The sequence below is a fragment of the Melanotaenia boesemani genome, chromosome 7 (assembly GCF_017639745.1).
Source record: "Melanotaenia boesemani isolate fMelBoe1 chromosome 7, fMelBoe1.pri, whole genome shotgun sequence".
Lineage (NCBI taxonomy): Eukaryota > Metazoa > Chordata > Actinopteri > Atheriniformes > Melanotaeniidae > Melanotaenia > Melanotaenia boesemani.
Genome location: NC_055688.1, coordinates 32,707,925 through 32,728,735, shown reverse-complemented (window position 1 = coordinate 32,728,735; position 20,811 = coordinate 32,707,925). Strand labels below are relative to the sequence as shown.

At 39.4% G+C, this 20,811-nt stretch overlaps 1 protein-coding gene across 7 annotated transcripts in view; it reads left to right on the top strand.

Annotated features, from left to right (window-relative positions):
- The window catches only part of LOC121643016 (rho guanine nucleotide exchange factor 9), a 43,718-nt gene extending 25,064 nt beyond the window's left edge, over positions 1-18,654 (top strand). For 5 of the 7 annotated variants that reach the window (XM_041990151.1, XM_041990155.1, XM_041990153.1 and 2 more), the window contains 10 exons: positions 1,291-1,470; positions 2,567-2,656; positions 3,710-3,910; positions 7,082-7,261; positions 7,548-7,780; positions 8,863-8,992; positions 9,961-10,092; positions 12,840-13,083; positions 13,446-13,514; positions 16,422-18,654. In XM_041990151.1, coding sequence (XP_041846085.1) covers positions 1,291-1,470; positions 2,567-2,656; positions 3,710-3,910; positions 7,082-7,261; positions 7,548-7,780; positions 8,863-8,992; positions 9,961-10,092; positions 12,840-13,083; positions 13,446-13,514; positions 16,422-16,597 — 1,635 coding nt within the window. In that variant the 3' untranslated portion in view covers positions 16,598-18,654. The remainder of the gene's footprint in view (positions 1-1,290; positions 1,471-2,566; positions 2,657-3,709; positions 3,911-7,081; positions 7,262-7,547; positions 7,781-8,862; positions 8,993-9,960; positions 10,093-12,839; positions 13,084-13,445; positions 13,515-16,421) is intronic. The other 2 variants (XM_041990152.1, XM_041990157.1) reach the window with 1 other exon arrangement.
- Positions 18,655-20,811: the final 2,157 nt, after the last annotated feature.

The window sequence follows — 20,811 nt, the reverse complement described above, 5'->3', positions numbered from 1 at the left end:
TAAAGTATTTTTGTGCTAGAAAGATGAGGTGGGTTTAAAAAGGGTTTTTTCAGCTCATTGTTATAAGATGCAAAAACATTTCAGACGATTAGAGAAAATACTGTTTGCATTTTTTTTTTTTTGTAAGGGACTAAAATAAACTAAATGAAGTAGACATCCTTGTCTTCAGGCCTTTGATTACTCCCTACCTGGAGCTTAAGCATCGCCTGTCAGGCTTGGTTAGCCCTGGCTGCTCTGCCCACAGCCCCAGGGAGTGGATGCATGGTTAGTTCTGGACTGCAGAATTCTGATGAACACTGCTGTGGAGAGAATGAACAGTTGGAAATCTGCTACAGATGCATACACGTGGGTTAATGCATACAAAGTTAAAAATGTGGCTGAACATGTGCATATATGCACGAGTGTGTCAAGGTAACAAAGCTGTAAGTTGTCAGTGTGATGGATGGTGAAGCTGTAGATTGATGATGTCAGACTCGGGTGTCTTGAGAACATTGTCTGCTGTTGCTTGTCCTTTAATGGGAACAACCTTTCGCCTCTTCAGATCTCCTAAAGAATACTCATCACCCCTCCCGGCTTCAATGCCCTTCTTGCACATCATGTAGAACTCTGCTTGTGTGTGTTTACACAGCTGTGCAGTATCAACATTTGTTTTCAGTGTTGCATGATGTCCACATTACTTATTCATGATTTTGAAATCAATAAATATAGTCTGATGACTCATCCATCCTTTTTTATGCTGCACATAAAAACAAGACCTGATGAGAGCATGTTTTGTTTGCATCTCAGCATTTATATCACATTACCCCATGTAATTATTATGTTATAATGGGTCATTTACATCTCTGTGTGGAGACTGGTCTAGTGCCTCTAAACTCTGCTGGTTTCCAGTAATGACTCTGCCTTTGGTGTGTTGTTGTATTTGTTTTGTTGTACTATGGACTGTGCTAGCTATTGTGTTGTTCTATTTGCATTGCAATCCCTAAGCTGAGCTTTCGAGGGTGTGTATTTGCATCCATTAGTAATCTGAGTGGGTTTAAAAATGAGGATTCGCACAAATTTGAGGCCCAAATGAGGCATATTAGTGTATTAAAATTAGTCTCAAATATGATTTATATACTGTTAGAAATCACAAGTCTTTTTTTAATTACTTGTCTGCATGTCTTCTGTACACTCCTGTTTCAGTGGTGTTTCTATAGCATCAGCTTCATAAAGTTAAAATAAAACATTAAGAAATAGCCTGTCTTTTCTTCCAATTTCTTTTCTTTTTCTTTTTTTTAATTCTTTCTTTAGTTGATAAGTGGAGGTTCAATCGTCAACGCTGAGGCGGTATGGGACCATGTGACCATGGCGGATCGGGAGTTGGCGTTTAAGGCCGGTGACGTCATCAAGGTGCTGGACGCCTCCAACAAGGACTGGTGGTGGGGCCAGATCGATGAGGAGGAAGGATGGTTCCCAGCCAGCTTTGTACGGGTGAGTTAGGTGCAGTGACCAAAGACACAACCCCCTCACTCGCACACAAACGGTGGCGCATGAACATACGTCCTGGAATACACACACGCACAAGTGCACTGTCACAAACACACTCTCATTTAAATGATGCATAACTCCCAAGAGAACAGAGAACAGTTAGCTAAGCGCCTTTATCGGGCATTCAGGGACAATGAAATAAAGATGCTGATAACCCACCCCCCTTTTTTAGTTTGGCTTCACCTTCAACTCCCGTCCTTGATTAAATTAAATTTACAGCGGCTTCATATTCTGCTGTGATTGTATTATATCTCTAATATCTTATTTCAGCTAATGCAAAAGTGCATTTGCACATACGTTCGGTGCAGCTACTGCATAGTAATTATTTCTGTTGGATGTTCGACCTTGACTGCACAAAATTTTGACACCAGAGTGTTTTTGTTTTGTTTTGTTTTGTTTTGTTTTGTTTTGTTTTGTTTTGTTTTGTTTTGTTTTGTTTTGTTTTGTTTTGTTTTGTTTTGTTAAATGCATCTGCTATAAGGGTAAAGATTCTCCAAACTCAAAATTACATTTAAAGGCATATTTCTGCAAGTATGATTTCTGAGACAACTAGTTTGGAGGCAAGTCCTGGTCCATTTGGAAACTCATGAAATTCCCATGTGGCAACTTGATAACAAAAATGGATTCATAGTTAAGGAGACATCTTGCATGTGGTAATTAAGCTTCAAACTCCAAACTCTTTTTCAGTATCATATATGATGAGTTATTCAGTAAGGGAGGATGCTTAGATGTAATTTTAAGAGTTTCTAATCAGGTAATTTGATCTTTAAATGTATTAGATAAATTATTATTGTAAGCATAGTACTTATATATGACTATAACATCCATGGAGGGTCTCTTTATCCTAAAGAAGTAACAGTTAAAATCCTTGCTGTTGGTGGAGGCCTCCCACTGCAGAGAAACACCACCTCCAAACTCTTCTCATGGCCATCCCCACCTGTCCACCCTTCCATATTCACTCCTGAGAGGGCAGGGCAGACAGGCTGGCTGACTGTCAACCAAAAAGTATCTTTCTGTTCTGTCATTCTCTCTCTCTAAGGTGGAACCCCACCCTCCTCAGCCCCAAACAAAACAGGTTTTCTATATCAACCCCATAGCAACTCCACGGTTCCAAAACACCACGTCAAAGGTGCGTTTTCCCAGCTTCATCTACCCATCCAGCCTGCCCCCGCTCACCCGCCCGCTCCAGTCTGTACAAGCAACGTGCCCTCAACATTACCAAACATTAATGTGCCCATGACGTTATCACATCATTTCCTCCAAGGGGTCAATAGAGAGGCAGAACTGATGAGTCAAAAGTAAAGATGATATGAAAAGCCCTCTTAATGGTCTAAAGTAAAATTCAATGAATGTATTCCCATTTGGACTCCTGGTAACATAATGGTTACTTCTGTTCCAAATATGACCCTTTTTCTTCAGCATTTTTTTACTATTGACTCTGCGTATTTTTCAGTCGTATTGCTGCGCTACCAGTTCTCGTCTGCAGTCAGTGCTCTACCACCTGTCACTCTGCTTGTCTGTGGCACTACATTTTCCATCTTGTCTTTGGCATTCTACCCGTCGGTTCTTTGATGTTCTCCTGGCAAACTGTGTGTCATCAGGTGTTGGCTGCTGGGCATCTGAAACCACACTCACTTGGCCCCTTCGATGAGCGAGAGTGGAATAAACTATATATATATATATATATATGTGGGTCTGCTTGAGTGTGTGTTAGTGAGTGCATGCTTGCGTGAGGAAGTAATGAGGTGGGGCGTGTGTATGTGTAATGGGACAAGTTTTGTGAGTCACACACAGGGCCGAATTTGAGCATTAAATATATATCAGAATATTTTTAGTCTTAGAAAAAGGCTTTTTATACTCTAGGGTGTGTTTGGCAGTAGTTCCTTTACCCGTTTTGAGTCTTGCTCATTGTTCAAACTATCAGAGAACCTTTAAATAAAGCTCTGTGTGTGAGACATGAGTCTATGTATTTAGTTTGTGTGTTTGTGCATTCCTGCTCAAGCTGAAGAGTTTTTTTTTTTGTTAGGAGTGTGTTAATGAAAACATGCCTTGTGATATTAGTGCCAATTACCAAAGAAAAGATGATAGTATTCGAATCTGTTTACCTAAACTTTCCATAAGAGTGCACTTCTCTTATCCAGTGGCTTTCTGTGTTGGTGTGTTTGAATGTATTTGTCCTCAGCTGTGGGTGAACCAGGAGGACGGGGGAGCGGAACCGTCTGAGGGGACCAGTGAGGTGCAGAATGGGCACTTGGATCCAACAAATGACTGCCTGTGTCTGGGCTCACCCCTCCAAAATCGAGACCAGATGAGGGCCAATGTCATCAATGAGATCATGAGCACAGAGAGACACTACATTAAACACCTCAAGGACATCTGTGAGGTACTGGGCATGAGTACACATCCACCAGCATGCACACATATTCATCTGCACAGCTGTTACTACCTTCAGTAAGAGCCGGACAGGTAAATTTTAAGAAGGTGAGAAATGTGTAAGTGACAAAGCAGCCCTTTTTATGCTATGCAGAAATCTGCTTCAAAATTTGTAACACTCCCACATTCACACTTTGATTTTTTTTCTCTGTAGATTGCAAACAGACCAAAGACAATGTTCTATTTGGTACATGTAAAACCACAGTTTGTCAGTTTACACTGCAGTCCTAGAAGTTCCTATTAGATTTATCATTGTAATCATTGTATTATTAATTATGCAAAAAAGACGGGCTAAAATACAACTTAAGTTCCACAAAAGTTGGGATGCTGTGTAAAACAATTAAACAAAAAAATAACAGTATACAATGATTTGCAAGTTTTTTTAAAACAATATTTTATTCATAATGACACAGTGGTAAAAGTGAGACATTTTACTAATAAATTTGAGCTAATCTTGAATTTATTGGCAGCAACACATCTCAAAAGCACTGTGTAGGAACTCCACCCTCCTCTGCCCCAAACAAAATAGGTTTTCTATATCAGCCTATATAAGGTGCATTTTCCCAGCTTCATCTACCCATCCAGCCTGCCCCCGCTCACCCGCCCGCTCCAGTCTGTACAAGCAACATGCCCTCAACATTACCAAACATTAATGAGCCCATGACGTTATCACATCTTTTCTTCTAAGGGGTCGATAGAAGGGCGGAACTGATGAGTCAAAAGTAAAGATGATATGAAAAGTCCTCTTAATGGTCTAAAGTAAAATTCAATGAATGTATTACCTTTTGGACTTTTGGTGACATTAATGGTTACCTTTTTCTTCATAGCTTTATTTACTATTGACTGAGTATTTTTCAGTCTTATTGCTGTGGTACCAGTTGTGTACTATGTAGCAAGCACTCTCCTTTTAACAACAGTCTGTGAATATCAGGGAGCTTAGATCCGCTGCTGGACATCTGGGATAGGAGCGTTGTCTCATTTTGTCTGAAACTAGATTGTTGCTGCTCAACAGTCTTTGGTCTTCATTGTATTATTTGTACTTCATTGTGTACCAAATTATTTCATTTGGTGAAAGTTCTGGACTGCAGGCAGGTCAGTCAGTGAATTTTCCTCCATGAAACTATGCTGTTGCAATTAATACACTATGCGGTTTATCATTGTCTTGCTGAAATATGCAAGGCCTTCCTCGGAAAACATGACATCTGGAAGGGAGCATATGTTGCTCTAAAACTTTTAGAACCTTTCAGCACTGATGGTGTTTTTCCAGGAGTTGCCAGTTAATTTGGTGAAAGTGCAACCCCATATTATCAGAGATGCAGGCTTTTGAACTGAGCACTGATAACCCCCCTTGTCTTAAAGCCAGAGGATAAGGCAGCCATGATTTCCAAAAAGAAATTCAGTTTCTTCTTTGCATGATAGAGCTTCATCCTACAAATGTAGCTTTCATTGGGAAATGTAGTCACAGACAATGATTTCTGGAAGTGTTCCCAAGCCCATGCAAGAATTTCCATGACTGAATTGTGCCTGTTTTTAACCCACCACCACCACCTGGGGACCCAAAGATCATGGCCATGCAACATTGAATTTCAGCCATTTACACAGAGATATCTCCAGATTATCTGAATCATTTGATGTTATTATATAGAAGATGGAACTACAGACGATAGAATAATTGAATTAGTTTTTTTTACTTAATCAGTTGCAACATGTTCCTGCTGTTGTACTGCTCACTTGTCCGTCTTTTTATGTTCCCTGTGTCAACTTTTCTGAGACATGTTGCTGCACTTAAAAAACATTTAGAACTTTTTCTGTGTTCTGTTGTCATTAACAAATCTGTCTCTGACATATATATCCCAACATTTTTAGCGCTGGAATTGTACACATAGCTGAACCAACCAAGAAAAGCCATTTATTATTTTAGGCAGTTTCTCATGGCACCTAAAACATAACATACATAGAAATAAAATGTAAATCTGAATCTAAAATCAGATCATTTGCTTTGTAATCATTTGAAATTAATTTGCAGATATAATACACATAATTTAAATAATAATTTTAGTTCTTCGTGTTAACCAATTTAAATTGACCATTCTTTTCAAATGTGTGCATTTGAAGTTATTGTGAGTTTCAGTAGCAAAGTAAATGTGTGTGTCTGAGTGTGGTTTATATAAATTTGTTGTATTATGATAATATCAGTTGTGTAAACAGTTAGCTTAATGTGCTGAACAGAATTACTAATCCATCTGACTCAGTAATCAGTGATATTATGCACACAAAAGCTTGAAATACGTGCAAATAATTTACATAGACTAAATGAAAGCAAGGAGTCAACAAGAAGCAGTGCCACATTATAATTAGATCAACTGAAACAAAGACTTATGGGAAGAGATAATTGATATCAAACTGTTATGTCTGTAGCTACTGTACCAGCTGGTTTATGCTGTAAAAATACTGAGTCAGACTTAAAAGAACACAAAGTAGTTCAGGTTTGATCGTATAAAGTGTTGTTTGTCAGCAGAAGCCTGTTCATGAGTACATAGCGGTCATACAGTATCAGAACTCAGACAAAAAAAAGTCTTTGCTGCACTGACTTTGGGTGGCTTCAAGTACAAGTTTCTGCTTATCTAATCATCTTCTCCTACTGCTTTGTATACCCTTTGTTTATGCTGGATGAAGCATGATTGTTTGAAAAACAGTGGCAATAAAGCAGAAATTTCACCTTCTCATCTCTTGCCGATGAAAGCATCCTGCATTCTTTGAGTTTGTGTAAACAAGCACAGGCAAGACATGTAGTGAGGTTTATAGGTTTTTGGATTTCAAAATACACATGACAACCAGTCACGAGGGATATTTATACTTTGGCAAAGCAATTTTTAAGATAAAGTCTGAATAAAGTGTCCCGAAAACTAAAAAACTGATTCCTCACCTGATGAAAAAAAATGGGAAATTACACAAAATACTAAAGCTCAATGACATTCAGTTAATTACAATCAGCCATGTCACAATGTTTTTTTTTTGTTTTTTGTTAGTTTTTTTTCCACAAGGTCTTAATATATTCAATTCCTTTGAATAGTCATATTTTTTTAAACCTTCACATTTTTTGCATCCCTTGTTGTTGCAGGGGTACTTGCGCCAGTGCAGGAAGCGCGTGGACATGTTCAATGATGACCAGCTAAAGGTCATTTTTGGAAACATTGAGGACATCTACCGTTTCCAGATGGGTTTTGTCCGGGATCTGGAGAAACAGTACAACACAGAGGAACCTCACCTTTCTGAAATCGGGCCGTGCTTTTTAGAACACGTGAGTTTTTTTGTTTTGTTTTTTGTGACACACAGAAGACATGTGAGAATGAAAAATGGACTTGGACACATCTCAGGATCTGAGCTAAATTATATTGCATAGAGATGATTGAGTCACCAGCAGACTGGTAACAGATAATTACGTCATGATCCTGAGGAAAAATTTCTAATTCAAAATTCTAGAAATTCACTTATCTGTATATCAGCAATCCACTTCGTAGTATGTTTGATTGAAGATGTTACATATTATCCTTTCTGATCACGTTTCTCTTTCTTTTATGCTACAGCAAGATGGTTTTTGGATCTATTCAGAATACTGTAACAACCACTTGGACGCCTGTATGGAGCTGAGCAAACTGATGAGGGATGGCAGGTACCAACACTTCTTCGAGGCCTGTCGCCTCCTCCAGCAAATGATTGACATTGCCATAGACGGCTTCTTGCTCACCCCTGTCCAGAAAATCTGCAAATATCCCCTCCAATTGGCTGAGCTTCTTAAATATACCGCACAGGAGCACAGGTACTGTACATTGTGACTGAGATTACATGTAATCTGATGAATCTGTTGCTGTTTCATGCTAATTAAGTTGTTTAAAAAGAAGCCATCACTGATGCATCATTATGTTCCAGTTGCATTGTGTTGCAGGTGTTGGTTTTGTACCTCTGAAATGGTAATTATTCATGCATGAACTGAAGCAAATGTTGTTTTGCTCTGTTTACCAGCTTGTTCATGTTGAAGAAGAAAACTTTTCAATCAATGAATATTATCTATAATGAAAAAATATGCTGGAGTACTGCTTTTCAGAGGCAATCTCTATCATTTTCACAGCAGCACATGCCCAGGAGATTATTCCACAGTACTGTGTACATAAATAGATAATAGATAAAATATAAATTGGGGTTTTCTCTGGCACATACTGTTTGCAAGACTCCACATTTTCCTAATAACTGCAAGTGCAGCACAGAAGCAGAATGCATGAGGTAAACATTAGCAGATGAGCTCTCATACACTTATGCATATGTGAGCATCCAGATGTGCAAACTCATGCGTGTGAGCTCAGAGAAACACCGTGCGAAGTGATTCAGCGTGTCTCAGTCAGCTCCAGGTCATTCACAAACCAAGCGCTCTCAGCCAGAGCGGGACAGGTGCCAGCTCTGCCAGCGAGGCTTGCCAGATCACAGTGTTCGACTGTTAGGGAGCTGTGGAGAATCTGCCAGATATAGGCCTGTCATTGTCACACTTCTACATACAACACTGTCTCTCTCTCTCTCTCTCTCTCTCTCTCACACACACACACACACATGTTATCTTCAAAAGTGAGGCTTGGATTCATTGCAGATCCAAGTCAGAGGGATAAATCCAGCTCAGCTAGTACAGACACCATCAGAGTCAACTGCGAACAAGACTGGGTGACTAAAATTAAATAGCAGTGCTATTTTGACTGGATTACTACTGTTACTTGAGTTTATAGCCACTGCCTTAAATAGATTACTATGTATCATTCCACTGCAACATTACATGTCTTTGAGTGGATAACCTCTAAGGGCTATAACTCTGTCTATCAACAACTCAGAGTAATTGCACCTATTCTGTGTCTGTAGTGACTATCGATACGTGGCTGCAGCCCTGGCCGTGATGCGGAACGTCACTCAGCAGATCAATGAGAGGAAGAGGAGGCTGGAGAACATTGACAAGATTGCCCAGTGGCAAGCTTCAGTTCTTGATTGGGAGGTATGTGCTTAATTAAAAAGTACCTTCTCTAAATCCAAATTGCTTCTGTAATTCCTTAAACTAAAACCTAAATCTCAAGACTTTCAGGCGTTGACATAACCCTGACAGCCTGTTGTCAAACAGCTAAAACCCTTTCGGCACTGTTTAAACCAGTGGGTTGTGCTTTCAAAGTTTGTATGCTTAAAAAGTTAAACTCCAAATTCAAGCAGCAGCAATCAGATTAATCATTCCCACGATGCAGCTTGATATAGCATCTTTTGTTACACCACCAGCTTGATAAACAGCAACGTTTTCTGATATGTTTCACCTCATGGAACTGGCTTTGTGTTTCAGTGGGCCTACTGTCCACGCAAAAAGCTGATAGACCTGCAAAAGCTTAATAGGCACATTGATGTAATGTAGTCAGAGGTTTACCAGAAAAATGTGCTTTTACTGTGAGATTATATTGAGTTGTGATTTTGTGAGGGGAAAACTCTGTCTGTCCACTGCTTACCTAAGATAATGTCTAATGTGCATGCTTGTGATTTTAGATTAGAATAAGCATATTATCCCAAGCATTTGGCATGAAGAGGCACTGCCATAATGTTGGAATATTCAGAAGTTAAAGTGCTGATTCAGATGATGTGATTGGTGCATTTGTGCATCTAAACGTGCAGCAGCATGGACTGAGGCTCATATTTTTATATGCAATAGGATCTACAACATATAAAGATGATAAATTTCTCTTATAATTATGGCTTTAATCACTGATATTTTTACCTACAGTGGTCCTAATTATTTCATGGAAATACCCCCCATAACATGATTGGTGACATTAATTTGAGTGTTTCAGACTTCTGAAAGGTTCTTTAAAGCCCAAAACTCTTTCCAGAGACCAAGTATAGCTAACTATAAAGCATCAACTATTCCGACTATACTGAGTACAAATGTCTCTTTAATTGGGTACGTCTTGCTGTGTTTATGTGTAGGGGGATGATATCTTAAACAGGAGCTCGGAGCTTATCTATACTGGGGAGTTGTCATGGATCTATCAACCATATGGACGCAGCCAGCAGCGAGTCTTCTTCCTCTTCGATCACCAGCTGGTACTCTGTAAAAAGGTAAGCTCTTTCTGCTTCAGTTTTGTTCATTTCCTTTCCTTTATTTCAAGACTTGGTTGGGTGAAAACAGAGCTGGTAGCTAAAGTAGCTCAGCTTGCATTCCTGAAAGTTGTATCACATGGCTGGTGACAGTGATGCTCGAAGACAATGTGACTTTATACAATCTTCGTGAGGAGTTGAAAAGACATTATATAATGCTGTAAGAGACACACCAGTTCTCTGTGAAGAAGCTTTCAAATCCTCAGCGCCTTTCACAAAATGGAGCTGTGGTGGTTTGGGCTTTTATGCACCAAGGCTGCACTCTCTCCTGTCAGACGAATGTTCACGCTTGGCTTGACTCAATACATGCACAGAGATGGAGACACAAATGTAGACAGACACTTAGGCGCGAACATACACAGAGGCCATATAACAGCATCATCACACTCACTAAAACACACACACACACAGAGGATTTCATCTCCACAAAGACAAACACAGAAAAAACTAACAAAGATATACAGTTTTTTTTTTTTTAGTTTTGTTTTGTTTTTTGTTTTTTTTGCTCTTTGGTTTTTAGAGTGGAACATCTCTGGCCCCAGAAATGAACTCCTGCATGTCTTCAGATCACTGTGTCCCGGTCCACTGTGTAGTGTCAGCACCACGATGCTTTAAATTATAAACTCCAATCTTTATTTTTTCTCATGCATATCCAACATCCTCATTACAACATGTGCAAGGGCTCCTACCAGCCCCTGGGGAATATTACAGCAGAAGCATGTTGCAAGCAGTTTTCCATCTTATCAGCACACGATCCACACTTATCTCTCCATGCAGATTTTATCTTTATACCTTCATTTTGTGGTTTAAAAAAGGCACAAGCTGCAGTGAGGATTGTTTTTTGTGACCATCTTGATCCTGCATATGATAAAATTTACATTAGTTGGGGTTATTAATGTTTTATGTACTAGTATTGACCCAAAATGCAGAAAGATCCAATCTTTTTATCTATAAGGACAAAAGCAATCATAAAGCATTCATGTTGTATTAAAAACTCTTTTTCGTTGTTAGATATGTTGAAGCTGCTGGTGGTGTTCGAAGAAACAGCTCATGCTTCCGTGCAGTCTATTACAGCAGTAAAAATTTGCCTGTCAGTGAGTCAGTTAATCTATGTTTAATATCAATAATTAATTAATATTTTTGAGAGCATTTTCAGCTTCATAAATGTGAATAATTGCCGTTTCCCTGTGATAATAAACTGAGATATGTGAGCGTTCTAAGCAGTTGACTGGAGGATACTAATTATTTCCAAGAAAATGGGGGGAAACTTTTACATTTTGTTTGTTTGATAGAGAAAAAGTTCATTTATAAACTCTGAACAGAATGTGCACAATAATCAATAATGGGAGCCATAATCTTATGCAAAGACTTGCTTTGCAGTTATCTGTGAAGACATAACCCACTAAAGCTCATACAGATTGTGTCATACTGACACTGGTCAACATGACAATATGTTGCAATTTTTACAGTAAAGCTTAAATAATGTAGAGTTACTAAATTTTTTCCTACAGAAATGCCAGTTAAATTACATGTTTTTGAACTGTGGGAGGAGGTTGGAGAGAGATTCTGCATGCATATGCATGGAGAACATGCAAACTCCACACAGAAAGATCCCAGTTGAGGTTTAGTCTAGGAGCCTTCTTGCTTTGAGGCAAAATTGTTAAAAACCACACTAACATTTTTTTTAACACAGGATAAATATGCTGCTTACTTTTTTTTTTTTTTTTTCGCTTTATTTCCACTAACAAATGTTTATGGTGAGGAAGCAGAAGGACATAGCTACAGTTAGTGTTACATGATACAAGTTAGGATTTTAAAAAATTTACATAGTGAGAGACTGCCCTGTTTGACTCTCATTGGTCACAGTTCCCATCACGAGACATGACCCTACCCTACTCAAAACAACTGCCTAAACTACCAAAACTACCACTCTTTGGGCATGTGGACAAACATGTCACAATCCATGGCTGCCAAAGGACCCAAATGAAGGACTGAGCAGGCAGCAGGCAGGCAGGGAAACAACAGTCCTTTATAAAAGAAAAACAAAAGAAAGACAGGACAAAACTAAAACTTGCTCAGACAACAGAACTGAGGAACTTGTAAAAAAAATATATAAAAGAAAACCAAGGAGCTGATCTTTGAGGGAAATAAAATATAATTCAAAGCAGGTGTCGCAATCAGACACTAATCCAAGTGTGAAACACAAACAGGAGCAAAACAGGCTCAACACATTAAAACAGGAAGTAAAGTAGAGTAAACACAAGCTAAACATGGAACTGGAGTAAACAAAAGTAAAGAGCATAATCAGACCAAGACTACCCTGACTAAACTTGGACATGATAACAAAACATGACCTCAATCCTAGAAACAAAAAGACATTATCCATTTAAAACACAGCCAAAGCCACAAACCATGACCAAACACACCTTCTGACAGAAATTCAGTTGAAACTAAAAACCTAAGAAGTATACATATACTTATACTAACTCATTGTGGACCTTTATTGTGACATTCAGCGATTTACTGAGAAATATGGCATTCTGCAATGTGTTTGAAGGTGTTTGCATGTTTGGGCAGCAGATGGACAGGGCTGTCTGAAACAGACTCTCAGGATACCAAAGGAGAAATTCTTGTTGGCACCTGTAATGTTCAGCACACGCAAATATACACACACATTCTTCCAAGCATCTACCTCTCCTCTTCTCCAGGATCTGATACGCCGCGACATCCTGTACTATAAGGGCCGCATCGACATGGATCGCTACGAGGTTCGGGATGCCATAGACGGGCGCGACGATGATTTCAACGTCAGCGTGAAGAATGCCTTCAAGTTGTGCAGCAAAGACAGTGAGGAGATCCACATCTTCCTGGCCAAAAAGCCGGAGGAGAAGATCCGCTGGCTCAGGGCTTTCCACGAGGAGAGGAAGATGGTTCAGGAAGATGAGAAAATTGGTTAGTCACTGACACCTCCCTGTATGAAAATGTTTAGTTTCATTTTCAGTTTATACCCGAGCTTTAGGATTTCAAAATGTACCATCCATGTTTACAGCAAGCTATATAATGCTAAAGTATATAGAGTATAAAGAGGAGCATAATGGTCCAACATTAGCTCTGAATGGCTTGATCTTGCTAAAAAAAAATGTATCATCATAAGATACATTTGCACAGACAGATTCAGTATGTGCAAATCTGTGGCTTTATTTGTAAAAGTAAAAGCTAGATAACGCCCAAGTTGTTCTTCAGCCTCAGTACAAGACAACACCTTGCAGTTTATGACCCGCAGGCCAACAAACTATATTTGTGTTGTTGTTTAGGTTTTGAGATCTCTGAGTACCAGAAGCGACAGGCAGCCATGACAGTGAGAAAGGTGACCAAACAGAAAGGTGAGGCAACAAGAAGATATCAGGTGATTTCCCTTTTTTTTTGTTCCTCGCTGGTGTGCTCTGTCTTCTCATCGCTGTTTACTTTTCCCTTAACCTGCTCTCTTTTTTTACTTTCCACACCTTTTTAACATACACTTTGTTTATGAACGGACCTAGGCCTGTCTTGTACCAAGTAAGGTGGAAAAGTCAAGAGGTTTCATGTCTTCTCGGTTTTTTTATGTCCAATATTTTTGCTCTCAGTTAACTGTCTGTCAGCCCATACATAAGAATAACCATATATTGTTGTAAAGCAGCTGTTAAGCATCAATGAAAAGACAGAGGGCTGTTTGCATGAAGGATGAGTTTAAAGGACGATACCGGACTTAAGGGCATGTGGGTTCTTTGTCACACTTGTCTTAAAACTATTTAATTCCTTAGACTGTTTGATTTTTTTCTCTCACTGAGTTAGAGTGGTTGTTAATGCGTTTATTTCCACTCATACACAGACTGTCAAAACAATAACTCTTTGTAGTGACACTGAAAGTCTTGGTAGTCATTTTTTTAGTCATTCTCAATTCTTAATGCATCACCAAACAAGTAGGGCAATTAGTCATTAATTGTGCCATGCTGTCTTCGACATTAGCTCAACGTGGCAAATTGGAGTCAGCAGATCCATGAATTTTTCCTCAAAGTCTGCGATTTATCATGATTTAGTGCCACATATGTTCAGCAACCTTGACAGCAGCTGAGTCTCCATTGATGTTTTTGATTTTCTTTTAAAATATGTGGATAAAAAAAGGGTAATTTATAATTTTATATAGTCATAATTTCCCTCGAAACATCTTTGAGAAATACATCTGACCTAGCAACAGAAATGATGTGACTCGTCAGCTGTTTCCACTTTGTGCTGGCAAACAATACATTCATATGGTCTGATGGTGTCTTTTCAGACAGGATATAATATCCCAGAGATTCCCAGAGACAAAAGCAATTTTTGAAGTGGAGATTTTAGTATTTTCCCCTTAGTTGTTATTGTTTTTATCCTCTTTAAACTCTGGCTATGGTTCAGACAACTTACTGAATTCACCACTCTTAGCAGCAGAACTGCACCACTAACCTCTGACACCACAAAGCTGAAATTATTCACATCAAACCAGTCAGTGGAGATATCTCAGTCATGATGTTTGCATTGTCCAATTTTATTCAAATCTAGAAAAAGTAAATAAAATAAGGCTTAAAAAACATTTTTAACTGTTTTTTAGTAAGTGACAGTCATGTTTCCAGATCTGACACAGTATCCCACAAATTACCAGAGATGAAAATATTTGCTGAAGAATTCTCTCCATTTTTGTCCTGTGGATGTTTATTATAGCTTTTGTGTTTTCCTCCTGGAGGTTTGTTTACATCTAGGATAACTACTTCTTCTGCTGAATTACAACCACTAGCAACATAGCTTAAGCTTAGTTTATTGGCTTCATATCATTTAATGGAAGAATACTGAATTCACATTTCTGTTATTGCAGCTTTTTAAAAGATGGCTTTAGATGTGCCTTGCTAATAAATGGAAACCCAGCTCTTGACAGGTTTACCCTTAGCAACATCTGCCAACTAGCTCAGTAACAGAAGAACACATCAAACACACGATTCAAGAAGCCACATCCTGACAGGACAGAGGACCCACATATCCACCGTGTTGCTATCATCCTTTAAGATTTAGCCATTTTACTGCTAGGCTAGATGTTTGTACATTTACCATTACTGATGTTCTTGCCAGTTTCACAATAAGCATGACCATCCATTAAGATATTAATTAACTAATGATCACTGCTGGAATGTTCTCTCTGACGTTAGGACTCCTGTAGATGTCTGTCAGAAGTAAATGTTGTGTGTTTCTAAGTGCTGTATGTGTACATGGCTGGCACAAGGTGAAGTACTCTCTTGAATTTCAGATTCATTTATAGATTTCATCTTGAGAAAGAGGGCCATGTTGTATGGACATGGTTTGAAAATGATAAAGGTATATGCATTAGAGTTCTCATTAGAGCTAGCACAATAAGATGCCATGGCAACTGCTAAGCAGCATTGGGAGGTGTTGTGTTTAACGTTGGCATTGGAGCATGCAGTCACTGTCCAATCTGTTTACAAGCATTATCTTGACTATCCAAGATAAACAGGCTCTACTATCACAAATAGATCAAACCCCTTCTAACTGCTAAAACAGTGTTTTGCTAAATATCTGGAACAGAAGACACTGTTTCTCATCTTTTCATTTCTTTTATAAGATGCCATGGCAACTTTTGAATTTCATCACCAAAATATTATCTCTTCCTTAACGACACTAGCATAGTTGTGATGCTTGTAGACTGTAGCTAAATGACATGGTAGACTGTAGTTAAATGCATATTAACGGCTTTGTGTTGGCTCTATATTCGCCACTCTTGTGTTCTCAAATGTCAAGGGTGCTATTCAATTAAATGTGCTGTTAACAAACATGGAAGAACAGTGTCCTGTGTCCAAATGCCTGGTTTTATCGTGTATCAGGTGTAAACTGTCGGTTCTCTTGTTTGCCCGCTACAGAGTTTGATTGAATAGCATCTTTAGTCTCCCTTGTGTCATTGCAAGAGCTGAATTCCACTCCTCTGCCAATTCAGCGTCCATCATATGATCATACTGTATCATATCTCAGGATTAATATGCAGGAATGTTAATTTAAGGCTCATTTTGTCTGTCTACGTGCCTGTTTTCTGTGGAAGCATGACTTGATGTTGTGTTGTTGTCTCTGTCTCATATAAGATACTGACGATGTTTCCTCTTTGCTATCCACCTCCCTTCTTTCTGTCTTTTCTGCTTTGCGCTCCCCCCGCATTGCCTCCTTGCCCCTTTCCCTTTCGAACCCACCCTTGCTCTTTTTGCGCCTGCCTTCCCCAGGTGTAAACAGGTGCACGCCCCCCTCATACCCGCCCCCCCAGGACCCCCTCAGTGCGGGGCAGTATGAGGTAACGGAGGACATGGCACAAGGAGAGGTTTTTGAATTCAGTCAATCCAAAAGAGGCCAGGCTCCTTTCTGGCAGAATTTTAGTAGATTAGCTCCATTTAAGAAATAGAGAAACACAGACTCTTCTGAAGGACCAGCTATTTTTCTTAGAAGCACTAAACACTGGATGATTATGTCCCATGATGAAGAAAATACGAAAACACACACACAAGAGACTTTGAAGTTAAGGACCAATGTTATCAAAGCGTTTGATTGGAAGCACCAAGAGGACTGAAGACTTGGATTTAAAAAAAATTGAGGAAAAATGACAACTTTACAACTCATATATGTTAGTAACATTCTTAGTTATCATGCTTCTCCAAGCTGAGTCAACTATCATGAACTCTTTCCCCTGGATTCTGCATATTCACACCATCTGAATGTTCTAGAATTATTCAGATTCTTGTATGATTTCATTTTTAATCCATTGTCCGGGAAAAAAAACTCGAGGCCAAGCCAGGTCGTTCCTCATTGTGTGATTATACCCAAAAGCTGAGATCTTGCTGTGCTGCTATGTGAGATTGTTTGTTACATTCTTCTGAATGTGAGACAGAGAGATGATCACCTCAGCCACGGGATGTTTTGTTTGTAGGACCTTCCAAACTCCACTGTCAGCCTCACCTCTGACTTCAGTCAATCCACCACCGATCAGACTCATTTCTGCTCTACTGATGTCTGCATCTGGACTCTGATTGCTAGCAGTCTACATAAAATAACCGTCTCCCAAGCCTTTTTTTTTTTTTTTTTATCAAAGTGTGGCATTACGTCTTCCCTTCTTTCTCTGCCTCTCTCTTGTCCTCTCTATCTTTCTATTCACCTGCCCAGCTTCTGTGAATCAGTGGCTCTCAGAGGAAGAGTTTCATTCTTTTGGAAACCTGCCATCGGCCATGATATGATGGGTCAGGGAACAAATCAATAGTCAGAACATCAATAGAATATTTATATCCTTTCACCGACCACTTGTGACAGGGTATTCACATCTGCTCAGGCCGAGGCTCAGTGCGTTGCTTTTTGACGGAGAGCTCGCCACTCAGATCAAGCAGCTGGGAGCAGGAGATATGCAGGTTATGGTCCACCTGCTTTTTGTCACAGCCCCTCCCTCGCTCTCCCCAGAGACCACCCCTGTAGCACTGTGCTGGCAGCTCACTGGGTGTAGGGAAAGAGCACAGCCTACCTCTGGGAATGAGCAGTAAAAGTCAAGTTGATGCATCGGCCAAGGTCTAAAATTGCTTTCCCCCCTTCCCAAGTGTGCTGTAAAAGAAGATTCTTCACTTAACTTAATGATTTTGTAGTGTTCACACTGTAAAATTCATTTAGTCCTAGGTCTTTCTTCTCTCATTTGCGTACAAGCTATACAAATATGCAATGCTACTGTTTGTTTAAAATAAGTGCAGACCCTAACCAGCATAGGGCTGAATGGTCAAAAGATAGTTAAGAGCATTTCAGTACTGAGAAAACGACCACTGCAGCAGCGAGCCCATGTCATGCCGGGGTAGAAAGGTGAATTTAATCTGTAGCATGCAGGTGTCCTCTGACAGATTCATGCTCCTCTAAAGATTGCGGCTTCAAATCTTGGCCGGCCGCCCTGTCACGTCGTTTTCCAGATCTGATCCATGTTCTGGCAGTTAGCTCCGGCACTGTTAAGTGATTTACAAAGGACGGTGGCCTGATCAGATTGATTTGTTTAATCAACAAAGTCCCAGAGGCTGTATGAGAGATCCCACCACAGAGTCCCTGTGCCGAGGCGCTAGATAAGAGAGGATCTGAGGGACTGAGAAGAAACTATCCAATTAACACTGATCTCAAAGGTGTATTCTTTTCTACTCTTGGAATGTAAGTGAAACGTCTGTCCACGGTTTGTGAGCATATTTTGACCTCAGAAGTATATTTTGTGTTGAATTCAATCACCTGATGGACAGTAGATACACAATATGACAAGTTGTGCAATGTGATCATTATATATCTTCACTATTCACTACAACGTGATATGGAAGAGTTATATATTGTTCTATGTCATTTGTTTGCCTTCTTATAGGCCTTATAACCTACTGGAAAAAAAGAACCATAGAATTGCTTTAAATGTTGTGTAATTTATGTTTTGTTTCAGTAAAGAAAGTTGAGAAATGGGTGAGTTGGCTGCTGGTGTCTGTAGAGATGGCTCCCAGTGAGATTGTTTTGGAAGATAATTCTCTCACCTGGCACAGCAAAAAGATATGGTTCCCAGGCCATGATAACCTCAGGTCCCGTGCTACACCCACCCCTATCCCTGACTCTCCCCCATCAACTCAACACTACCATCAGTACCAACATACAGACACAAGCATGACAGCAAACACACACACACACAGATGCACAATCACATGCACTTGCTGGCCCGTTCTGCTGCGGAGAAGAGAGATGCTATCTAACAGTGCCTTCCAGCATTCCACTAGTGATTATCTATTCAGTTTCACAGGCAGATTTGAATTAGTCATGTATTTTCCCTTCAGTGCATTTCTTCCTTTCTCTCTTGCTCTCATACACGCTGGGAATTCCTCATTCACCAGTCCACAAGCTCCTCTCGGACCGAAACTTAAGAGGTCAGGCCTTTTTCCACATGAATACATACTGTGTTGTCTGACTGAAACACTTTATTATATTCTATCACATCTTACATAGCATAAACCTAATTGCACAAACAGAAGTTAGCTGTAATTTCAGATATTTAGAAGCTACATAGAAATGATTTATCTATTTATATTGCTGAAAGATGGTTTAATTTGAATATATGCTAGGAAGCAGATTTTTGTTAAGTTTTGGTTTCACATTTCAAAGTATATTATTAATAGTGAGTTACGAATGAAAAGAAGAATCATTCTATTTTAACCTTTATCAGCTACACTTTGTAAATAATGTAAAAAGGACAGATCATATATTTGGATATTGGTATTTTGCGTTGGAGACGAATGTTGTTCCAGTTCTAGCGTGCGGTAGACCTCAGTACCAGGTAAATGCATGCTTGTGGCATCCAATATTTTGCATGAGACTTTAGGCAACTCTTAACAGATTGTTTAGTTTCATTTAACTGATTTTTCCCCCTACAATATGGAAGCATTCATTTGTGACCCCTCCTCCCCCCTCTTACCCATGCCATCTCACTAAAGGGAGTTCTTTTCTCTGTCCACCTGTCTCCCGCTCACTTCACACCACAGGTCGCAGCCTCTGTTTTCATTTATTGTCAGCCAGAGCGGAACAGCAACTCCTCATGCTGAATGAGAGGTGAAATAAGGTTTTCTTTGCCCAGATAAAATGGGTACTATAAACTGTAACATTATTATCCCTTTTTTTCCTGTAAGTGTTTTTTTTCCTTTACACTGTCAAGTTCCAGACTGCTGGTTATTTTCGGAACGCCATCATCAACGGAGGCAAAACGGGTATAATTTTTCTATGACAACAGTGAACCAAATAGGAGTCAGCTCTGATCATGGGTGTCTGTGTATACATTTATAGTCAAGCAGAAGAGCTGAATGCATTCGAAACCTCTGTGGATGAGCTAAAAATAAACCGGGGCACGCAAACACAGTACTTCATTTGAATTCATATCATGCTCTTGTTTAGGAAATGAAGTACAATGACTTAACTTTACTAATTTGCTCCTCTCTTCTATTTATGAAATCAGTATTAAGTCGTAGCGTTTGGGCCAAACTGTTTCAAGGATGTATATATTGGTTTTATTTTTCTTATATAATCAAACTGACCTTGTACTGAGAGCTGAGACGTCAGTTCTCTGTGCAGTTGGAAGTATTTTATTCTCCTTTTTTTCCTCTTTCTGGTCATATAAGCAAGACAGCCAAGTTAGCAGACTGTCAACTAAACTGCATCAGAGGATGCTCAGATTTATGTAATTCCTTTTTAGTCCAGGGTGTACATGAGCCAGTAAACACGTTCACTCACATTTAGCATAGCAGCATCTTGAGTAGGAGCGCCTTGCAAGTTGGTTATACAGTCCTGTGTTGTTTCAATAGTCAGGGTACAAGTCTTCAATGAGCCATATACTAATGTGGTGTTCAACGACAACAAGAAGACTGACACTCCACACTTGGAAACTGTTCATTGTATATTACCATCTAGTTTGAGGTCTGGACTTTTTCCTGTCACATAAAAATTTACTCACAGTATCCACATCCTTTGACACCATATGCAACTATTTTTTTCCTCTCTCTCTCTCTCTCTTGCTGGCCTTTAAGTTTATTTGTTGTAGAAATGAAAAACCTTAAAAATAATGCCTATTCAATCCAGAAACTG